We start from the raw sequence: 20,971 nt of genomic DNA, 5'->3' as shown, positions 1-20,971 counted from the left end.
CACAAAGGGTGAGAAGACAAATGGAAGAGTATTGTTATAAAGTTTATGTACTATATGTAAAGTGGTGAAATGTCTTTTGAAGGTAGACTATGACGAGCTAACTACTATAAAACTAAAACAGCCACTAAAATAACAAAACAAAGAGTTACAGCTAATAAGCTAACAAAGTAAAGTGGAATTGTAAAAAATATTCACTTAATCCAAAAGAAGCCATAAAGAGATGAAAAAGGAACAAAGAATAGATGGAAAAAACAGAAAACAAAGAGCAAGGTAATAGATTTGGACCCAACTGTATCTATAATTACATTAAATGTAAGTAGTCTAAGCACACCCAATTAAAAGGCAGAAATTGGCAGACTGGATTGAAAAGTAAAATTCAACTGTATGATGCCTAAATAAAGACAAAAAATAGACTAAAAGTAAAAGGATAGAAAAAGATATGCCATGCTAACACCAATTAAAACAAAGCCATACTGGCCATATTAAAATCAGCAAAAGTGTGTGTGAGTTCCCTTCTCTCCACTTCCTCTCCAACACTTGTTTCCTGTCTTGTTGATTATAGCCATTCTGACGGGCGTAAGTGCAAACTGGTGCAGCCACTATGGGAAACAGTATGGAGACTCCTCAAAAAATTAAGGATAGAACTACGATACGATCCAGCTGGTCCACTGCTGGGTATTTATCCAAAGAATGTGAAAACACCAATGCATAAAGATACATGCACCCCTCTGTTCATTGCAGCGTTATTCACAATAGCCAAGACTTGGAAGCAACATAAGTGCCCATCACGGGTTTAATGGATAAAGAAGATATGGTATATATACACAATGGAATACTACTCAGCCATAAGAAACGATGAATTCCAGCCATTCATGACAACATGGATGGACATTAAGGGTATTATGCAAAGAGAAATAAGTCAGAGGAAGAAGGTGACATACCATATGATCTCACTCATTAAGTAGTAGATAATAACAACAACAGACAAACACATAGAGACAGAGATTGGATTGGTGGTTACCAGAGGGGAAGGGGGGAGGGAGGAGGGCGAAAGGGATAGGCACATGTTTGTGGTGATGGATTGTAATTAGTATTTGTGTGGTGAACATGAGAACATGATGTAATCCATGCAGAAATAGAAGTATAATGATGTACACCTGAAATTTATACAATGTTATAAACCAATGTTACCGCAATAAACAAATAAATAAATAAATAAATCAGCAAAAATGGATTTCAGAGCCAAAAATATTTCCAGGTGTAAAGAAAATCATTTCATGATGGTAAATGGTCCATTTATCAAGAGTATATATCAATCCTAAATGTTTATGAAATTAACATTGGAGCTTCAAAATCCCTGAAGCAAAAACTTATAGAACTGCAAAGAGAAATAGAAAATCCACAATTATAGTAGAAGATGTCAATGTCTCTCAATAATTGATAGAACAAATAGGCAGAAAATCAGTAAGAATACAGAATTGAACATTATCAACTTAACCTCATCAACATTTATAGAACACTTCATCCAATAACAACAGAACATACATTCTTTTCAAGTGTATACAGAACATTTCCTAAGACAGATAATATTTTTGAACATATAAAAATTCTCAACAAATTAAAAGTAATTCAAATCATACAAAATATCTTCTCTGATCACAATGAAATGAAATTAGAAATCAATAACAGAAATATCTCTGGAAAACTTCAAATATTTGGAAACTAAATAGCACACTTTTAATGATTCAATGGTCAAAGAAGAAATCAAAAGGAAATCAGAAAATATTTAAGAATGAATGAAAATGAAAATACAATGCATCAAAATTTGTGGAATGTTGCTATAACAGTCCTTAAGGGGGAATTTCTAGCACTAAACACTAGAAAAGAAGAAAGGTCTCAAATAAATAACATCAATTACTTTAAGAAACAAGAAAAAGAAGAGAAAATTCAACCCAAAGAAAGTAGAAGATAGGACATAATAAAGATCAAAGCAGGAATCAATAAAATAAAGAACAGAAAAATAGAGAAAACAAATGAAACCAGAAACTGGTTCTTTGAGACTACAAATAAAATGGATAAAACTAACGCCAGACTGATCAGAAAAAGAAAGACACAAATTGCCAATGTTAAGAATGGGAATCACTGTAAATTCTACACACTTAAAAGAATAATAAGGAAATATGAAAACTCTTTACCGATAAATAGATAATTATGTAAAAAGGACAAATTCCCTGAGAGACGAATTACAAAAGCTCACTTGTAAATATATATTATTGTTAATAAAAATCTTTCCACAATGAGAATTCCAAGCCCTATTGGCTTCACTGATAAATTCTAACAAATATTTAAGGGAAAAAAATACCAATTCTTAATAAACGTTTCTAGAAAATAAAGAGTTGTGATTACTTTCCAACATGAAGCCAATACATCTTGATATCAAAACAAAAAGAATACATTAAAAGGAAAGAAAATTACATATGGATATCTTTCACAAGTATATATGCAAAAAATCTAAACAAAATGTTAGCAAATGAAATCCAGCAATATATAAAGGATAATATGTCATGACCAAGCAGGGTTTATCCCAGGAATGTAAGGTTAGTTTAACACTCAAAAATCAATTAACATAGCTTGTTATATTAAAACACTTAGAAAAAATAATTCAATCAACTTGTTAGATGTAAAAAAGTCTTTCACAAGGGGCCGGCCCGGTGGCGCAAGCGGTTAAGTGCGCGCGCTCCGCTGCGGCGGCCCGGGGTTCGCTGGTTCGGATCCCGGGCGCGCACCGACGCACTGCTTGGTAAGCCATGCTGTGGCGGCGTCCCATATAAAGTGGAGGAAGATAGGCACAGATGTTAGCCCAGGGCCGTCTTCCTCAGCAAAAAAAAGAGGAGGATTGGCGGATGTTAGCTCAGGGCTGATCTCCTCACAAAAAAAAAAAAAAAAAAAAAAAAAAAAAAATGGTGGAAAAAAAAAAAAAAAGTCTTTCACAAAATAAAACTCTCAGCAAACTGGGTATGTAAAGGGCAGCTATGAAAAACTTTCAGCTAAAATCATACTTAACTTTGAATGCTTTCTTACTAAGATCAAGAGCAAGACAAGAATGTCCACTTTCACCATTTATATTTACCATTGTACTGGAGATACAATCCAGTGCAATTGGGCAAGAAAAAGAAATAAAAGGCATCTATATTGAAAAGGAAAAAAGCCAAACAGTCTTTATTTGCAGATGACATGATTGTCTGTGTAGGATATCTGATAGAATCTACAAAAAAAATATGAGAACTAATATTTAAGTTTAGCAAGGTTGCAGGATATTAGATCAACATACAAAAATCAAGTAACAAAAAAACCGAAATTGAAATTGAAAAGACAAATTCCATTTAATAGTATGAAAATTATATGTAATATTTAGGGATAAATCTGACCAAAAATGTGAAATTCCTATACACTCTAAACTACACAGTATTGCTGACAGAAATTAAAGACTTAAATAATTGGAGAGATATACTGTCTTTGGGTTAGAAAACATTATTGTTAAGATGTAAATGCTCCCCACATTGATTTATAAATTCAGTGCAACCAAGTCAATATGCCAGTAGACATTTTTTGATAGAAATTGCAAATTGATTTTAAAATTTAAATGGAAATGCAAAAGGTCTAGAATAGCCAAAACAAGTGTGAAAACAATGAACAAGTTGGAGGATCTACTTTATCATATTTCAAGACTTTTTTTATAAAGCTGCATAATATTATGAAGACAGTGTTGTATTAGCATAACCAGTACATATATGGATGACTGATGTTTGATAAAGAATATAATGTGTTTAACAACTGGCACTGGAACAATTGGCTATCCAAATGCAGTAAGATGAATTTCAATCCTTACATCATATGCAAAAGTTAACTCAAAATGGATCATAGACATAAATCTAAAACCTAAAACTACAAAACTTTATCAAAAAGCAGAGGAGAAAATCCTCATATGCTTAGATTAGGCAAAGATTTCCTAGATACAATGTCAAAAGCATGAGTCAGAAAACAACAATTTGATAAATTGGATATCATCAAAATTAAAAAGTTCTGCTCTTGAAAAGTCACAAAAGAATGAAAGACAAGCCACAGACTGGGAGAAAAGACTTGCAAATCATGTATCTGATAACACACTTGTATTCAAAATTTATAAAAAATTCTCAAAAATCAATAATAAGAAAGCAAGCAACCTTACTCAAAAAACAAGCAAGAAATTTGTACAGACACTTCTCCAAAGAGTGTACAGGATGGCAAATAAGCACACGGAAAGATTCTCAATATCATTAGTCCATAAGGAAATGCAAATTAGATCCACAATGAAATGCGATTACATACCCATTAGAACATCTAAAACTACAAAGGACTACACCACATGTTGAGAATGTTGAGGAACCGGAACTCTCATACAGTCTTAATGAGAATTTAAATGATGTAACCATTTTCAAAAGCAGTTTGGCAGGGTTTTTTAAACATTAAACAAACTGAAGTTTTTACTTAAGAAACATGGTAACATATCCATTTAATGACTTGTACATGAGTTTTTTGCCAGTTTTATTTGCAATAGACAAAAGCTGGCAACAAGCCAAATGTCCTTCAACTGGGGAATGGGCAAACAAGCAGTGGAATACTACCGAGCTTTAAAAATGAATGAACTACTGATACTTATTACAACAGGAATGAATCTTATACTTTGTGATTCTTTTTATAAAGAATTATGGAAAATGAAAACTAATGTACTGTGACTGGAGCAGTGGTTGCTCAGGGGTAGATTGGGAGGCATGGAAAGGAGGAATTACAATGGGGGGTAATTATGATAAAACTTTTGGGGAGTAATCGAAGTGTTCATTGTCTTGATGGTTTCATAGGTATACAAATATATCAAAACTAAAAAATTGAACACTGTGAATATGTGCAGCTTAGTGTATATCAACTATAATTCAATAAAACTGTTTAGAAAATCTTAGTGAAGGGAAGTCAAGATGGCGGTGTAGGCAGACTCTGAACTCTCCTCCTCCCACAGACACAGCCAATTTACAACTACTCCTGGAAAAATTACCCCTGAGACAGAACTGAAAACTGGATAAGAGGAACTCCTGCAATAACAGACAATCCTAACTGAGGTAGAAGAGGCAGAAACTCCCTTCTGGAGAGGAAAAACGTCGCCTTCACAAGCCGCAGTGCCTCACAGCCACCCGGGAGCAGCCCAAATGTACGCAGCCCTCCCTGGAGGCGTAGGGCCCTGAGCCGGGGAGCGCCCCCGCTGTGGGCATTTTGTGGACTCAGCACAATCGAGACGAGTAGCATAATATCTGACTTTGCCTGCTATCAGGCATTGCGGAATACCCGTGGAAAAGCTGGTTCACAAAGAAATTAAAACCAGCTCTTAAAGGGCCCATGCGCAAACTCACCCGTTTCAGAAAGCAAACTAAAATCACCAGAAAGAAAGGTGCACAGTGCTTTGGTGAAAAGAGACTCACCTGATAGGCCCTGAGTGCATCTAGGTGAGAGGTGAGACCTCTCCAGGGACTGGGACATTGGCAGTGGCCATTGTCGTGGCCTGGTGTGAGCGTGCTGACATAGACGCCATTGGAGTTCTCCCTGAGGCCTCCTAGCCCATGGTCTACCCCAGCCGCTAGAGAACCAATTTAATCCAGCTCTGACAGGGCAGGCAGCCCCCCTAGAGACTGGCCCCACCCAACAACAAGCCCTCAGGCAACTTGTGGGCCTGCATAGATTGGTGACTGGATTCTCTGCAGCCTGGCAACTGAGCCTACTTCAGTGAGGCAGGGCGTGCACAAGGAGTGGTTGGAGAGTGTGGGACAGTGGTGGAGTGTGTGGGGCTCCAGCCGTGGAGAGACTGGGCCAGCTTTGGGAGGTCGGGGAGAGCACAGGGCAGGACTGTGTTGACTGTGTGTGTGGACCTGTGGGCGGCAGGGCTTGTCAGCTGCAGAAGACTTGTGCTTCTCAAAGCACAAGGGGTTTGCACCACCTTCCAATGCCTGAAACAACGGGATGCTCCTGTGCCTGAAGCCAGCCCCACCCAGCTGCAATCCTCAGAGAGCTGACAAGAGACCTAAAGGCTGGAGGCTTATAGTAACTGTAAGCCCCAGAGCCTAACAACCTGCCATGCTGGGGGCCTACTCACTTAAAAGAAATACTGCAACACAAATGTGGTATTAGAACTTGCAGCCAACTGTGCTGGGGCTCCTCACACCAGATAAAGAGACTGAAGGGCCCACAACAACTACAAGCAGCTGAGCATTACAACATCTGGCCAGGAGCATAACTCGGCATCCCTCGGCACCTAGAGGGAGAGCAAACAGGCCACAACAGAAGGACACAAGTAGCCCATATAGGGGTCACCCCTGGAACATTGAGAACTGAGGGAAGCACACTACAGGCCTCCTAAGCCATCACTTACATAAGGTCACCTAACCAAGAGCAAGAGATGTAGCTGACCTACCTAATACATAGACACAAGCCCAGGGAAAGAGGCAAAATGAGGAGGCAAAGGAATACATTCCCAGTAAGGGAACAGGACAAAACCCAAGAAAAGGAACTAAGTGAAACAGAAATGAGCAACCTACCCGACAGAGAGTTCAAACAAAGAGTGTTAAGGATGCTCACTGATCTGGGGAGAAGAATAGATGAACTCAGTGAGAATGTCAACAAAGAAATGGAAGATATAAAAAAGAACCAATCAGAAATGAAGAATACAATACTGGAAATGAAAAATTTTCTAGAGGGACTCAAAAGCAGAGTAGAGGATACAGAAGAACGGATCTGCGAGCTGGACAAAAGACTAAAAGAAATTACCCAAGCTGAACAGGTAAAAGAGAAAAGAATTAAAAAGAGTGAGGACAGTCTAAGGGACATCTGGGACAACATCAAGTACACTAACAACCGTGTTATAGGTGTCCCGGAAGGAGAAGAGAGAGACAAAGAGGCAGAGAATCTATTTCAAGAAATAATAGATGAAAACTTCCCTAACCTAAGGAAGGAAACAGACATCCAGGTACAGGAAGCACAGAGAGCCCCAAACAACATAAACCCAAAGAGGCCCACACCAAGACACATCATAATCAAAATGTCCAGAATTAAAGATAAAGAGATAATTCTAAAAACCGCAAGAGAAAGTCAAGTTACATACAAAGGAAACCCCATAAGGCTATCAGCTGACTTCTCAGCAGAAACCTTATAGGCTATAAGAGAATGGCAGGATATATTTAAAGTGCTAAAAGGAAAAAACTTACAGCCAAGAATACTCTACCCAGCAAGGTTATCATGCAAAATGGAAGGAGAGATCAAAAATTTCCCAGACAAGCAAAAATTAAAGGAGTTTGTCACCAAGAAACCAGTGCTACAAGAAATGTTAAAGGGACTGATTTAGGGGGAAAAGAGAAGACCACCAATAGGAAAAATTATCTATTTCCATGATAAGAGGGTAATGGATACAAATGCACAAGGAAAAGATTAGATATGATATCAAAAACATAAAAGGAGGGAGGAGGGGAGGTAAAGAGTAGAGCTTTCAGACAGAGGTCAAACTAAAGAGACCATCAATTCTGTATAGAAGAAGAAAGGAACAGAGAAGGACTACTAAAACACTGAGAAAAAAAATTAAAAATGGCAGTAAGTACATACTTATCAATAGCTACTTTAAACGTCAATGGACTAAATGCTCCAATTAAAAGGCATAGGGTGGCTGATTGGATAAAAAAAACAAGACTCATATATACGTTGCATATAAGAGACACACTTCAGACCTAAAGACACTCACAAATTAAAAGTGAAGGGATGGAAAAAGATACTCCACGCAAAAGGCAATGAAAAGAAAGCTGTGGTAGCAGTACTCATATCAGACAAATAGACTTTAAAACAAAAACTATAAAAAGAGACAAAGAAGAGCATTACATAATGATCAAGGGAACAATCCAACAAGAGGATATAACACTTGTAAATATCTACGCACCCATTGTAGGTGCACCTAAATATATAAATCAATTATTAACAGACATAAAAACAGAAATAGACAGTAATACAATAATAGTAGGGGACTTTAACACTCCACTTACACCAACGGATAGATCATCCAAACAGATCAATAAGGAAACATTGGCCTTAAATGACACACTAGAACAGATGGACCTAGTAGATATATACAGAGCATTCCATACAAAAACTGAAGAATACACGTTCCTTTCAAATGCACATGGAACATTCTCCAGGATTGATCACATATTAGGCCACAAAACAAGTCTCCATAAATTTAAAAAGATTGAAATAATACCAACAATCTTTTCTGACCACAACGGTATGAAACTAGAAATCGACTATAGGAAGAAAATCAGAAAAGCCACAACTACGTGGAGATTAAACAAAATGCTACTGAACAATGACTGGGTCAATGAAGAAATCAAAGAAGAAATCAAAAAATACCTGGAGACAAATGAAAATGAAAATACAACATGCCAGAATTTATGGGATGCAGCAAAAGTGGTTCTAAGAGGGAAGTTTATAGCAATACAGGCCTATCTCAACAAACAAGAAAAACCTCAAATAAACAATCTAACAATGCACCTAAAGGAACTGGAAAAAGAAGAACAAACAAAGCCCAAAATCAGTAGAAGAAGGGAAATTATAAATTTCAGAGCAGAAATACATGAAATAGAGACCAAAAAAAATAGAAAAAATTAATAAAAACAAGAGCTGGTTTATTGAAAAGATCAAGAAAATTGACAAACCTTTAGCTAGACTCACCAAGAAAAAAAGAGAAGGCACAAATAAGTAAAATCAGAAAGGAAAGAGGAGAAATTACAACAGACACCCCAGAAATACAAAAGATTATAAGAGAATACTATGAAAAGCTATGTGCCAACCAGTTCTACAAACTGGAAGAAATGGATAAATTCTTAGAATCATACAACCTTCCAAAAGTGGATCAAGAAGAAGTAGAGAATTTGAATAAACCAATCACCAGTAAGGAGATAGAAACAGTAATCAAAAACCTCCCCAAAAATAAGAATCCAGGACCAGATGGCTTCCCTGGTGAATTCTACCAAACATTCAAAGAAGATTTAATACCTATCCTTCTCAAACTCTTCCAAAAAATTAAGAAGCAGGGAAGCTCCCTAACTCATTCTACGAAGCTGACATTACCCTGATACCAAAACGAGACAAGGACAACACAAAAAAAAAAAGAAAATTACAGGCCAATATCACTGATGAACATCGATGCAAAAATCCTCAACAAAATACTAGCAAATCGCATACAACAATACGTTAAAAAGATTATACATGATGATCAAGTGGGATTTATTCCAGGTATGCAGGGATGGTTTAACATTCGCAAATTAATCAAAGTGATACACCACATTCATAAAATGAAGAAAAAAAATCACATGATCATCTCAATAGATGCAGAGAATGCAGTTGACAAGATACGACATCCATTTATGATAAAAACTCTGAATAAAATGGAAATAGAAGGAAAGTATCTCAACATAATAAAGACCATATATGAGAAACCCACAGCTAATATCATCCTCAATGGTGAAAAACTGAAAGCTATTCCTCTAAGAACAGGAACCAGACAAGGATGCCCACTCTCACCACTCCTATTTAACATAGTACTGGAAGTCCTAGCCAGAGCAATCACGCAAGAGAAAGAAATAAAAGGGATCCAAATTGGAAAGGAAGAAGTCAAACTGTCACTATTTGCAGATGATATGATTTCATATATAGAAAACCCTAAAGAATCCACCAGAAAACTTTTAGAAGTAATAAACGAATATGGTAAAGTTGCAGGATACAAAATCAACATACAAAAATCAGTTGCATTTCTATACACTAACAACGAAGTAGCAGAAAGAGAAATTAAGAATACCATCCCATTTACAATTGCAACAAAAAGAATAAAATACCTAGGAATAAACTTAACCAAAGAGGTGAAACAGCTGTACACGGAAAACTATAAAACATTGCTGAAAGAAATTGAAGAAGACACAAAGAAATGGAAAGATATTCCGTGCTCTTGGATTGGAAGAATTAACATAGTTAAGATGTCCATACTTCCTAAAGCCATCTCTAGATTCAATGCAATCCCTATCAAAGTTCCAACAACATTTTTCACAGAATAGAACAAAGAATCCTAAAATTTATATGGAACAACAAAAGACCCCAAATAACTAAAGGAATCCTGAGAAAAAAGAACAAAGCTGGAGGTATCACTCTCCCTGATTTCAAAATATACTACAAAGCTATAGTAACCAAAACAGCATGGTACTGGCACAAAAACAGATGCACAGATCAATGGAATAGAATTGAAAGCCCAGAAATAAACCCACACATCTATGGACAGCTAATCTTTGACAAAGGAGTCAAGAACACTCAGTGGAGAAAAGAAAGTCTCTTCAACAAATGGTGTTGGGAAAACTGGATAGCCACATGCAAAAAAATGAAAGTAGACCCTTACCTTACACCATACACAAACAATAACTCCAAATGGATTAAAGACTTGAATGTAAGACCTGAAACTTCTAGAAGAAAACATAGGCAGTATGCTCTTCGACATCGGTCTTAGCAACATCTTTTCAAGCACCATGTCTGACCGGGCAAGAGAAACGACAGAAAAAATAAACAAATGGGACTACATCAAACTAAAATCTTCTGCACAGCAAAGGAAACCATCACCAAAATGAAAAGACAACCTAACAATTGGGAAAAGATATTTGCTAACCATACTTCTGATGAGGGCTTAATCTCCGAAATATATAAAGAACACATGCATCTCAACAACAAAAAAACTAACAACCCGATTAAAAAATGGGCAAAAGGGGGCCGGCCCGGTGGCGCAAGCGGTTAAGTGCGCGCGCTCCGCTGCGGCGGCCCAGGGTTCGCTGGTTCGGATCCCGGGCGCGCACCGACACACTGCTTGGTAAGCCATGCTGTGGCGGCGTCCCATATAAAGTGGAGGAGGATGGGCACCGATGTTAGCCCAGGGCCATCTTCCTCAGCAAAAAAAAAAAAAAAAGAGGAGGATTGGCGGATGTTAGCTCAGGGCTGATCTCCTCACAAAAAAAAAAAAAAAAAAAAAAAAAAAATGGGCAAAAGACCTGAACAGACATTTCTCCATACAAGATATACTGATGGCCAACAGGCACATGAAAAGATGTTCAAAATCATTAACAATCAGGGAAATGCAAATCAAAACTACCATGAGATATCACCTCACGCCCATCAGAATGGCTATAATTAACAAGACAGGAAACAACATGTGTTGGAGAGGATGTGGAGAGAAGGGAACTCTCATACACTGCTGGTGGGAGTGCAAACTGGTGCAGCCACTATGGAAAACATAGTGGAGATTCCTCAAAAAATCAAGGATAGAACTACCATATGATCCAGCTATTCCACTGCTGGGTATTTATCCAAAGAACTTGAAAACACAAGTGCATAAAGATACATGCACTCCTGTGTTCATTGCAGCATTATTCACAATAGCCAAGACTTGGAAGCAACCTAAGTGCCCATCAAGGGACGAATGGATAAAGAAGCTGTGGTATATATACACAATGGAATACTACTCAGCCATAAGAAACTAGAAATCCAGCCATTTGTGACAACATGGAGGGACATTGAGGGTATTATGCAAAGTGAAATAAGTCAGATGCAGAAGGTCAAATACCTTATGATTTCCTTCATTAACTAGTAGATAATAACAACAATAAACAAACACATAGGGACAGAGATTGGATTGGTGGTTACCAGAGGGGAAGGGGGGAGGGAGGAGGGCAAAAGGGATAATTCGGTACATGTGTGTGGTGATGGGTTGTAATTAGTATTTGGGTGGTGAACATGATGTAATCTATGCAGAAATAGAAGTATAATGATGTACACCTGAAATTTGTACAATATTATAAACCAATGCTACTGCAATATACAAAAAATTACAAAATAAAAAAAAATAGAAAATCTTAGTGAGCAATTATTGGTGGAGGATGAAGGAAAGGAAGAAGTCTAGCATCAGTCTCATTTTTCTGGTTTACAGCAATACATGGTGCAGGGCAAACTCTCCAATGAGAGCCAAGTTTGGGGGAATCTGACGGTGTCAAAAAATTTGAGTGGACCTGGAAGTCAGAAGATAGTTTGGTAGGAAATCTGTGACATTTTTATATGGGCCTATGCATAGCAAATGGAAGAGAAGGAAAAGGAATAGAGAAGGAGGGTGGTACCAGATTTTGGAAGTCATTTTGATTTTGGAACAGATTTGGGGTTGTTAGTAAAGTCATTGTGCTCATATTCCCATTGTATCGCTTCTCTAAATGAAGTTATTAGCTTTGTCAGAATTACCTCGTGTTTTTATAATGAAGCAAGTTTCTTTATTGCTCGGTTTAAAATATCTACATTCAAATTAAAATTTTATAGTATTATTATTTAAATCATGGGACAAATTTATATCTTTTCCTCACTCAGTCTTCCACCACCCAATGGTAGAGAATATCCATGTTCTTTTCCTAATTTGACTAAGAAATAATTTCTTTGTAATGCTGAGCAAACTCCAGCTCAACTTTTCCTTTTTTCAGGCTCTACCAATCACTCAATAAATAGTCACATTAATTGTCTAGTCTCCTGTTGTAGTTCATGGAGAATGGCCATCTAGACCTAGTTATCCTTTGTGATAGAGTGCCAGAATTCCCTTGGTTTCAAATTCTTTATTATTATTTTTCAGTCTTCTGAAAGGTTCTTCATCCCTCATATCTGATTTTTTCCCTCAAAATCTCAGAGTGCAATGTCTTATGACTCCTTTATGCTCTTGGCCTTAATTAACTCAATATTGCCCTTTTTTTCAGATTATTATCCCTTAATATTCTAGTTTGTTGAGTATAAACTTAAGCTACACATTTGCAAACTCATCATTTACATTGAACATATAAAATGTGGATGTTGGCATACTATGATACTTGCTTGTTGCATAGAAATAGTTCTTTGAAGGCTGCTTATTGACTAATAGTTTGCTTTGATTACATCATACTCTGCTTTCTTCCCCCCAATTCCAGTAATTGGGCTTCCGCTTTGTTTGTGCCTTGTGACAGTCTTTGTCATGTACCAATTCCAGTAATTTGTCTCTTACTTATGCTTCACTTACCATCTTGATTACCTCTCCAAATCAATGAGCACTTCAAGACTGGGGGTCCTGTCTTCCAACAGATATTTATGACACAGAAGCAAGATATTGTATTCATACTGTTTTACCACAAGCCATAGATTGCATATCTTTCTTCTTACTCCAACAATTGCTATGGCTAAGCTACCTAATATCACAATTTTATGGTTTACGACTGACCTAGATTACTCCCATATTGAGTATAAATTGTTTTTCTCTACCAAGTAACATTATAAATGCCCCTATACATTTATGGTTCCCCTGAAAATTATCATTTGGTTAGCTTTTCATTTGCTCTTTAAGCTAGTCAAACACAACCGCACTCTCTATACAGAACATCTATTGAATACACGTTATGAATAATTCCACACTGACTTTTCTCCTTGTTCTCAATCTTTTCTTACTCTTTCTCCACATCTCCTGTAATATAAACTCTTTGCTCTAAATCTTAACTGTGACCTTATCCCTGGTAGCTTAGATTTCATGTTGGTGCTTGACATCCTCAGCACCTGATATTTGAGTTTCCCAATGTTCTTCAGCATAGTCTTGTAATTCCTGCTTTTCCCTTTTAAGTGTTCTTTGTGAGGAAGCAGTTTATATTCACAATTTACTTTTTATTTCACCGAACTGAACTCAATACAATATGGTTTCTACTCCATATTTTATATTCTTGCATTTAATAAACAAATATATTTAAATGTCTACTCTAGTCAAGTTCTCTGTTAGTTTCTTGGAATACAGTAGGAATTAATTCATTCGAGCCTTCTAATCTCATTGAGCATACAGTCTAGGAGGAACAATAGACATAAACATAAGCAAATAAAGTGTTCTATGTAATATAGAGGGCAAGAACATAGCAAGTAGACTTAACCTCTTGCAACCAATTCTAGACGATTTGCAAGAAATCCAGGAGGAACTGTCCTTTAATTTGAGCCCTGAAGGATGAGTTAGATAGCAACAATGGGAGAGTAGAAGATTGCCCACGCAGAAAGGAAAGCACATTTAAATTCCAGGAAGTAAGAAATAGACTAGTGCATTGAAGGAGCTACAAACCCAGTATGGTTGCAACATAGAAACTGAGGATGAGATTGGCATTTGATGAGTTCTGAGGCAGGGAAGATATAGGTTTCACATAACACTTAAGGTCATGTTAAGAATTTTTCCTTAAGGTCATGAAGAAGATCCTGAGTGGTAGAAAACAAGTTAGTAATATGATCAAATCTCTGTTTTCAACAATTACTCTGGCTACATTATAAAAAGAGCTTGCAAAAGGGCAAAAGTAGATGTAATAATGCCAGGTAAGAGGCTCTAATAGTGTTCAGTAAGAAATGACATATGGTATGGATGACAGAATGTAGTGGTGGATTCATCAGTGTTTAATTATTCCTAGAAATAAATGACTGCCTGATTAAATAAATAAAAAAGGTGTGTACATGTACCAGTATGGTACAATGTGCCATAGCCTGAGGATTATCTTTGATTCATTTATGTCTATTTGAGATCCAAGGATAGAGGAAGAAGAGGGGCCCACCCCATGGCCTAGTGGTTCAGTTCAGTGCACTCCGCTTCAGTGTCCCAGGTTCAGTTCCCGGGGATGGACCTATACCACTTCTCAGTGGCCATGCCGTGGCAGCAACCCACATACAAAATAGAGGAAAATTGGCACAGATCTTAGCTCAGGGTGAATCTTCCTCAGCAAGGAAAAAAAAGAATAGTGGAAGAAGAAAACAAGTAGATGTGGGCAAAATACACTTGAGTAGTCTAAAACAGAGGTAAACTTTGATGATTGATAATGAGGGGATGAGAGAATTCAAGATTATGGATTGAACAACCACTAAGGTTATCATTAACCATGGTTAGGAACACTGGAGGAAGGGTAGATTTGAAATGAAAGGCAGTAAGTTAAAATTGGGCATGTGACATTTGAAGTCTCTTTGAGACATCCAAGATGAGGCAATGAGTAAACAATATATATACAATTAGGAATCGTGAAGGAGAAATCTGGACTGGAGGTGTAAGTTTGGGAGTATGTAGACAGCAGTTGAAGACACAGAAATCGAAGAGATTACTGACCATGAGAGTATGGGTAACGACGAACATCCAAGAAACTCCAATATAGAATGGTTGGTTGGGGAGAAAAAGTTTTCAAAAGAGAGAAAGAAGGAATGCTCACATATATATGAGAAAATCCTGGAGAGTGAGGCCCTATAGAAAAGAAAATATTAGAAACAAAAAGAGAGAATAGTCCATGTGTCAAATGATGTTGACAAATCAAATAAGATGAGGACAGAAAAGAGTTTTTTGGATTTGTGATGTAGAAGTCAACTGTGAATTTGGTAAGAAGAGTTTCAGTGAGGTGATTTATATATTTTTTTCTGTGAAATATGAGTTAAGTGACATAGCACAGATTGTGGTAGAGTGAGCTGAATGACAAACTGACGGCCTGGGTGAGAATCGAGATCATTATTTAAAATGGTTCCTATCTGCTCAGTTATGTCCTTTTTTCCAACAGTAATAATGGAATCACCGTGAACATGAGTTCCAGGGGAAAGAAACTAGCTAAGAAACAGAAGCAGAGTAAAATCCAGTTACAACGTCTCTCTGAGTCACCCACTCAGAACTTCCCCATCATTGTGTAACAATTCATCACTCTTACTAGTTCCAGAAGCAATTACACTGCAATCCTACCAAGAAAGAGCTACTTCCCATTCTTTCCAACTCATTTTTTTTTAACCAGACCACTGTGTAAATTACTTCTAGCCTCAGTGAAAACATTCTAAATTTTAGAAATACTGTAGATAAGTTCTTCTCTTAATTGGCTACTGCAATTTCCAGAAACAGATACAGTAAAAGTCGGGCTGAAAGGAGAGTCAAGGGTTAGTGATTTCAGAAAGAGGAATAATACGTATCTTGAAGGAACGTCAAAAAGTTCAATTTGTGTTGTCTTACAAATTAAAGACAAGGAAGGTAATTTTTAACTTAATTTATCATAAAACAAGTAAAGAAAGAAAAACAGCAACCTAGAGCAGAAGAAAATCCCTACATAGTTGTGATTACTTCAATCCACTCTTGCCATAGCTCATGGGTATATAGCTCTAATGGACCATCTAGAAACAAGAAAGGATTTACGGATTTTCTCAGAAGTAAGTAGAATCACCATGAACGTGAGTTTGAATTCTGGACCTATTAGTTTGAACTGATAAGAGGAAGAAGGAAAAGTGTGAGTCTTGCTATTCTGCTACACTACTTGGAAGATCATTCAAGTGACTTATATCTTAAAAAAATACCTTTTAAATCTATAGGCATATTTGAGGTTTATAGTTAGCTCCACAATCCTCTAAATCTTAGTTCTAAGTATGTGAGAAATGTTATATTTTAGAATTTTTGCCTGTTCACTTTTATTTTTAATTTAGAAAAACATTTCCTCAGATTTTTATTTGCTTTTCCTCTTATTTCATCCCCTTTCAAAAGTTATCAAATCAAACACGACTTTTACCTTCTAGTCACTTTTTACCAAAGCATTTCATACAACTTACTTTAGGTCTATGTAGAAGTTGATTTCAACAGTTTTTACTAGAATTACTTTCAGATATTGAAAACTTGACCTTTGGATGAGAAGATACTTATAAAATTTAACCATCTGGTTTAAATAATTTTTGAAATATGTGTCAAATTTTACCTTTTCATACATAAGAATAAAATATATATGTGCAGAAAGCAACTTGACCTAGGGAAAACTATATCTGAACTAGGAAATATAATGGGAGAAAAAACTTAATGAGCTGATTCTGAAATAAAATGCAAATATTATATCACAGAGTAATAATGTATGAGTCCATTAGTATCTGTTAATAATCTAACAGAAATTTCTTTACCAAATAAGTAGCTAATAGTGTGTAAAACTCTCAGAGAAGGTAAAGAAAAGCATAGTTCTAAAAAGGTAAAGATTTTGGAATGAAATACAGAGGAAGGTAGGACTGTGCCATTAAGGTCCATAAGGGAAATTACAAGGGATAGAAAATATCAATAGGCATGTAGAATATGAACCCCAGAGTAAAATTATCAAAAACAACATTTAGTTTTATGAAATAATTCACAAGATAAAGCTAAAATTACTCCACGTGTCACTAATATTTTTGAGCCTGGCACATAATATTAAACACTAAGTGAAAATACATTTACTGAATAAATGAGTAGAAGAATATATTTTAGTTTCAAAGTACTTTGTTTAAAAGATTTTCTTGCACAATCCTCCATTTGAGTCTTGTTCTAAGATAATGTCTGAATATACCATGAAGAAAATTTTCACTTAATGGCTCTATTAGTCCATTCATTCTATAACTTATTTAATGCAACTTACAGCATGCCAGAATGTGATAAGTGCAAGGAATAAAATAAATATGATCCTTGCTCTCAAATAATTTACTATCTAATTTAGAGCTTAGACAATTACAAAATCATAAGATTTATATAAAATCATATGAAAGCATTAAAAAATGGAGACTCTATTAACTCTGTTCTTGATACTCTACTTGGGAATTCTAAACAAATCCCAGTTGAATAATGTCAGATAATCATATTTTAAATAGTTATACAGGTAAATAAGTAATAAAATGAAAGAAAAATGGAAAATGTTTAAGTTGAGGATATTATCACATTAGAAGTTGCCCCCAGAGACCCTCCCAAATGGTGGAGTTTCACTGCATTTCCTAAAGCATCTTTTGAGTCAGATGCTTTGGCTTTTGCAGCTGGATTATTTCATGGCCAAGTTGCACACAATAATAAGTTCAATTTTCAATCCAGGCGTGTATGATTTAAAATTAAAAGAATAAAAACACAAGATATAAAATAGGTCATTTTTTTTTAAATTTTTTGTTTATTACAGTAACATTGGTTTGTAACATTGGTTTATAACATTGTATAAATTTCAGGTGTACATCATTATACTTCTATTTCTGCATAGATTACATCATGTTCACCACCCAAATACTAATTACAACCCATCACCACACACAAGTGCCGAATTATCCCTTTCGCCCTCCTCCCTCCCCCCTTCCCCTCTGGTAACCACCAATCCAATCTCTGTCTCTACGTGTTTGTTTATTGTTGTTATTATCTACTAGTTAATGAAGGAAATCATACGGTAAAAATAGGTCATTTTAAAGTTAGGTCTAGGAAATAGAGAAGGAATAAAAATGACTGAAGTCAAGGGAAATAGCAGGCTGACCAAATAAGAGAGACCGCTTAGGACATAGGACAGGGCAAGTGTTCCCTTGAGTATTTAAAACAGAAACCTAGGATATGAAGCAAGGGTGGAGTCCAGTTGTAGCCATCAGGCAAAAATGCAAGGAAGAGGGCACTTCCCCTGGTTTATCAAAATATGCTGGTGCTATACGTGTACAAGAAAGCAGAATTGCCAGTGTGACTGGGTTACAGAATAGTGTATCTGGAAGAGAAAACAGACATTGTCACTTATTTATGGTAAAAAGAATCTTTTTTCTTATTCTCTCTAAGGAAAAAAAGAGTGATAAGCTAGGTGACAACCAAATGTATTCCTCCTATTGAATTCTAAAACTGGTATGTGAGCTCTATGTTCATTCTTGTAAAACTGATTTATATTTTGTCAGCATAGAGATGAATGTTTTCATAAATGGATTTTTTAACGAGGATTGTAGTGTCCTTCCCTTTTTTAAAGCAGCTGTTTGTAAAAACCAGGAACATCACACTCAGTTACTTGCTGAAAACTTCACCTTTTATATCCAAAATAAGAATTGGTTACAAACTGTTCACAGCACAGACTTTTCTCCACGTGTTTACTATTAAATCCGTAAGTCCAAGATATTTAAGAATTCATTGGAAGGTAGAGATCCTAAGGAAATAAGTGGACAAGTATCCAAATAAAATATGCAGAGTTATTTAGAATAATGAAAATTTTGAAATAAGTATGTGTCCAATAAGCGGACAAAGTTGTCAAAATTTAGAACATCCATTCAATGAAATACTATACAGTTGTTAAAAATAATAATGTTACTTTCTATGTACTGACTTGGAAAAATCCATGCTATTTTATAAGTGAGAAAAGCAGGATACAGAATATTATAATATAATTTGATTACATTTTGCAAATATTTGTATTTGTACCCACACAACTATGCACATACTGAAAGTCCTGAAATAATCAAACAAAAATTGAATTGTACTTTATTTATGACTGATCTATATGGCATATTTCATTTTTATATTAAAAGTAAAGGAATATCTTTTTAAAACATCATGTGGCTCCCTGAGTACTTTAATTTATTTATCTATTCAATTACTTACTTAGGAAATATTTACTGAATACCCAGTAGATGCTAGTCTCTGGGACAGATGGTATAAATTCATAGATGAACAAGACACCATAAACAAGAAAATCAACAACTACAACAGAGTGTGACATAGGTTTTGATGGAAGTGTGTGTGGATACTTTGAGAGCATGGATAAGCATCTCCTAACTTGACATAAAGGGGGTCAAGAAACCTCTGTTTTAGGCTAAATCTGAAACTGCATCAATAGCAGTCATGCAGATAACGGAGGAAATATTTCAGTTATAGATATAACTAGTGCAAAGGCTTTGAGGAGTGTGAATATATGAAACACTTGGGAACTTGGAAGTTGCATGAATAAAAGTTATATAAAGATATGGAAGGATTTACATATGGAAGTTAAGAAAAAAGAACAAGCAAAGAGTCTTGACTTTGTATGGAAGATAACGGGGATTTAATGAAAGTGTTTAGTCACAGAACTATGGTTATATTTAAAAGATAGAAAGACAACTCAGAAAGGGAATGAAGAACAATGTGGAAAGCAGGACATGTATTCCAAGACAACATCTTCACACATCTAAAGTCAACTTTCCTTTTAATACTTAAATATCTATGATATGAACCTTTACCCTGTGGTCCTGCAAGGAATTCCATCCCCGTGCCTAAAATTTCTGAAACTCTTCAATGGATATTTACAGGTTTTGATTACTTCTCAGACTACCTCTCCTACCTCCTTTAGGATCACTTCTGTTCTTCTGTCCGTGTTTTGTCCTAATATTACTGTCAATAGTTCTTTTGTGTGTGTGTGTGAGGAAGATCTGCTCTGAGCTAACATCCACGCCAATCCTCCTCTTTTTGTTGAGGAAGACTGGCCCTGAGCTAACATCCGTGCCCATCTTCCTCTACTTTTATATGGGACACCTGCCACAGCATGGCTTGACAAGCAGTGCATGGGTGTGCGCCCGGGATCTGAATCCAGACCACCAGCAGTGGAGCGCACGCACTTAACTGCTATGCCATGGGGCCGGCCCCACTGTCAATAGTTCTTAATGAAGGTTTAAAGAAATCATAAGGAAAACAAAACAGAAAACTTAAAACTGAATATCAGATAGTGCTTGCCCTTGTGTCCATTAACCCTGGTCTGTCACAGGGTTCCCCCAGCATTCTGCCATGTTTCTGGAACTTGTTTCTCCTTAAATCAGAGGCCTCTCTCTAATATTACTTCTTTACCAGGTCCAGGGCTCCTAAGAGTAAGAAAAATAAAAATAATAATAATCCATCATTATTTAGCCAAATAATAATTGGTGGGGTTCAGGGCAGGCCTCCTCAAGATGCGCCACTCTGGTATGTGGATTATTTTGAGCTACAGTAAATCAAGGATCAGAAGACTTATGAAGAACATTTGACTTTCCCCCAAATTTCCTGAAAGAATTTAAGATAGAAGGGCCTGTCCCAGGAAGGAGCTAT

At 36.3% G+C, this 20,971-nt stretch overlaps 1 protein-coding gene across 4 annotated transcripts in view; it reads right to left on the bottom strand.

The window, feature by feature from the left end:
* Positions 1–5,577, bottom strand: part of CD163 (CD163 molecule) — a 34,767-nt gene extending 29,190 nt beyond the window's left edge. For all 4 annotated transcript variants that reach the window (XR_009222596.1, XM_058558883.1, XM_058558881.1 and 1 more), the window contains exon 1: positions 5,511–5,577. Coding sequence is in view for 3 of the 4 variants with exons in the window: in XM_058558883.1 (XP_058414866.1) it covers positions 5,511–5,568 (58 nt within the window). In the remaining variant the exon portion in view is untranslated. The remainder of the gene's footprint in view (positions 1–5,510) is intronic.
* Positions 5,578–20,971: the final 15,394 nt, after the last annotated feature.

This window comes from Diceros bicornis, chromosome 17, assembly GCF_020826845.1.
Source record: "Diceros bicornis minor isolate mBicDic1 chromosome 17, mDicBic1.mat.cur, whole genome shotgun sequence".
Classification (NCBI taxonomy): Eukaryota; Metazoa; Chordata; class Mammalia; order Perissodactyla; family Rhinocerotidae; genus Diceros; species Diceros bicornis.
The sequence above is the reverse complement of the archived record's forward strand: the minus strand, read 5'-3'. Positions and strand labels throughout refer to the sequence as shown.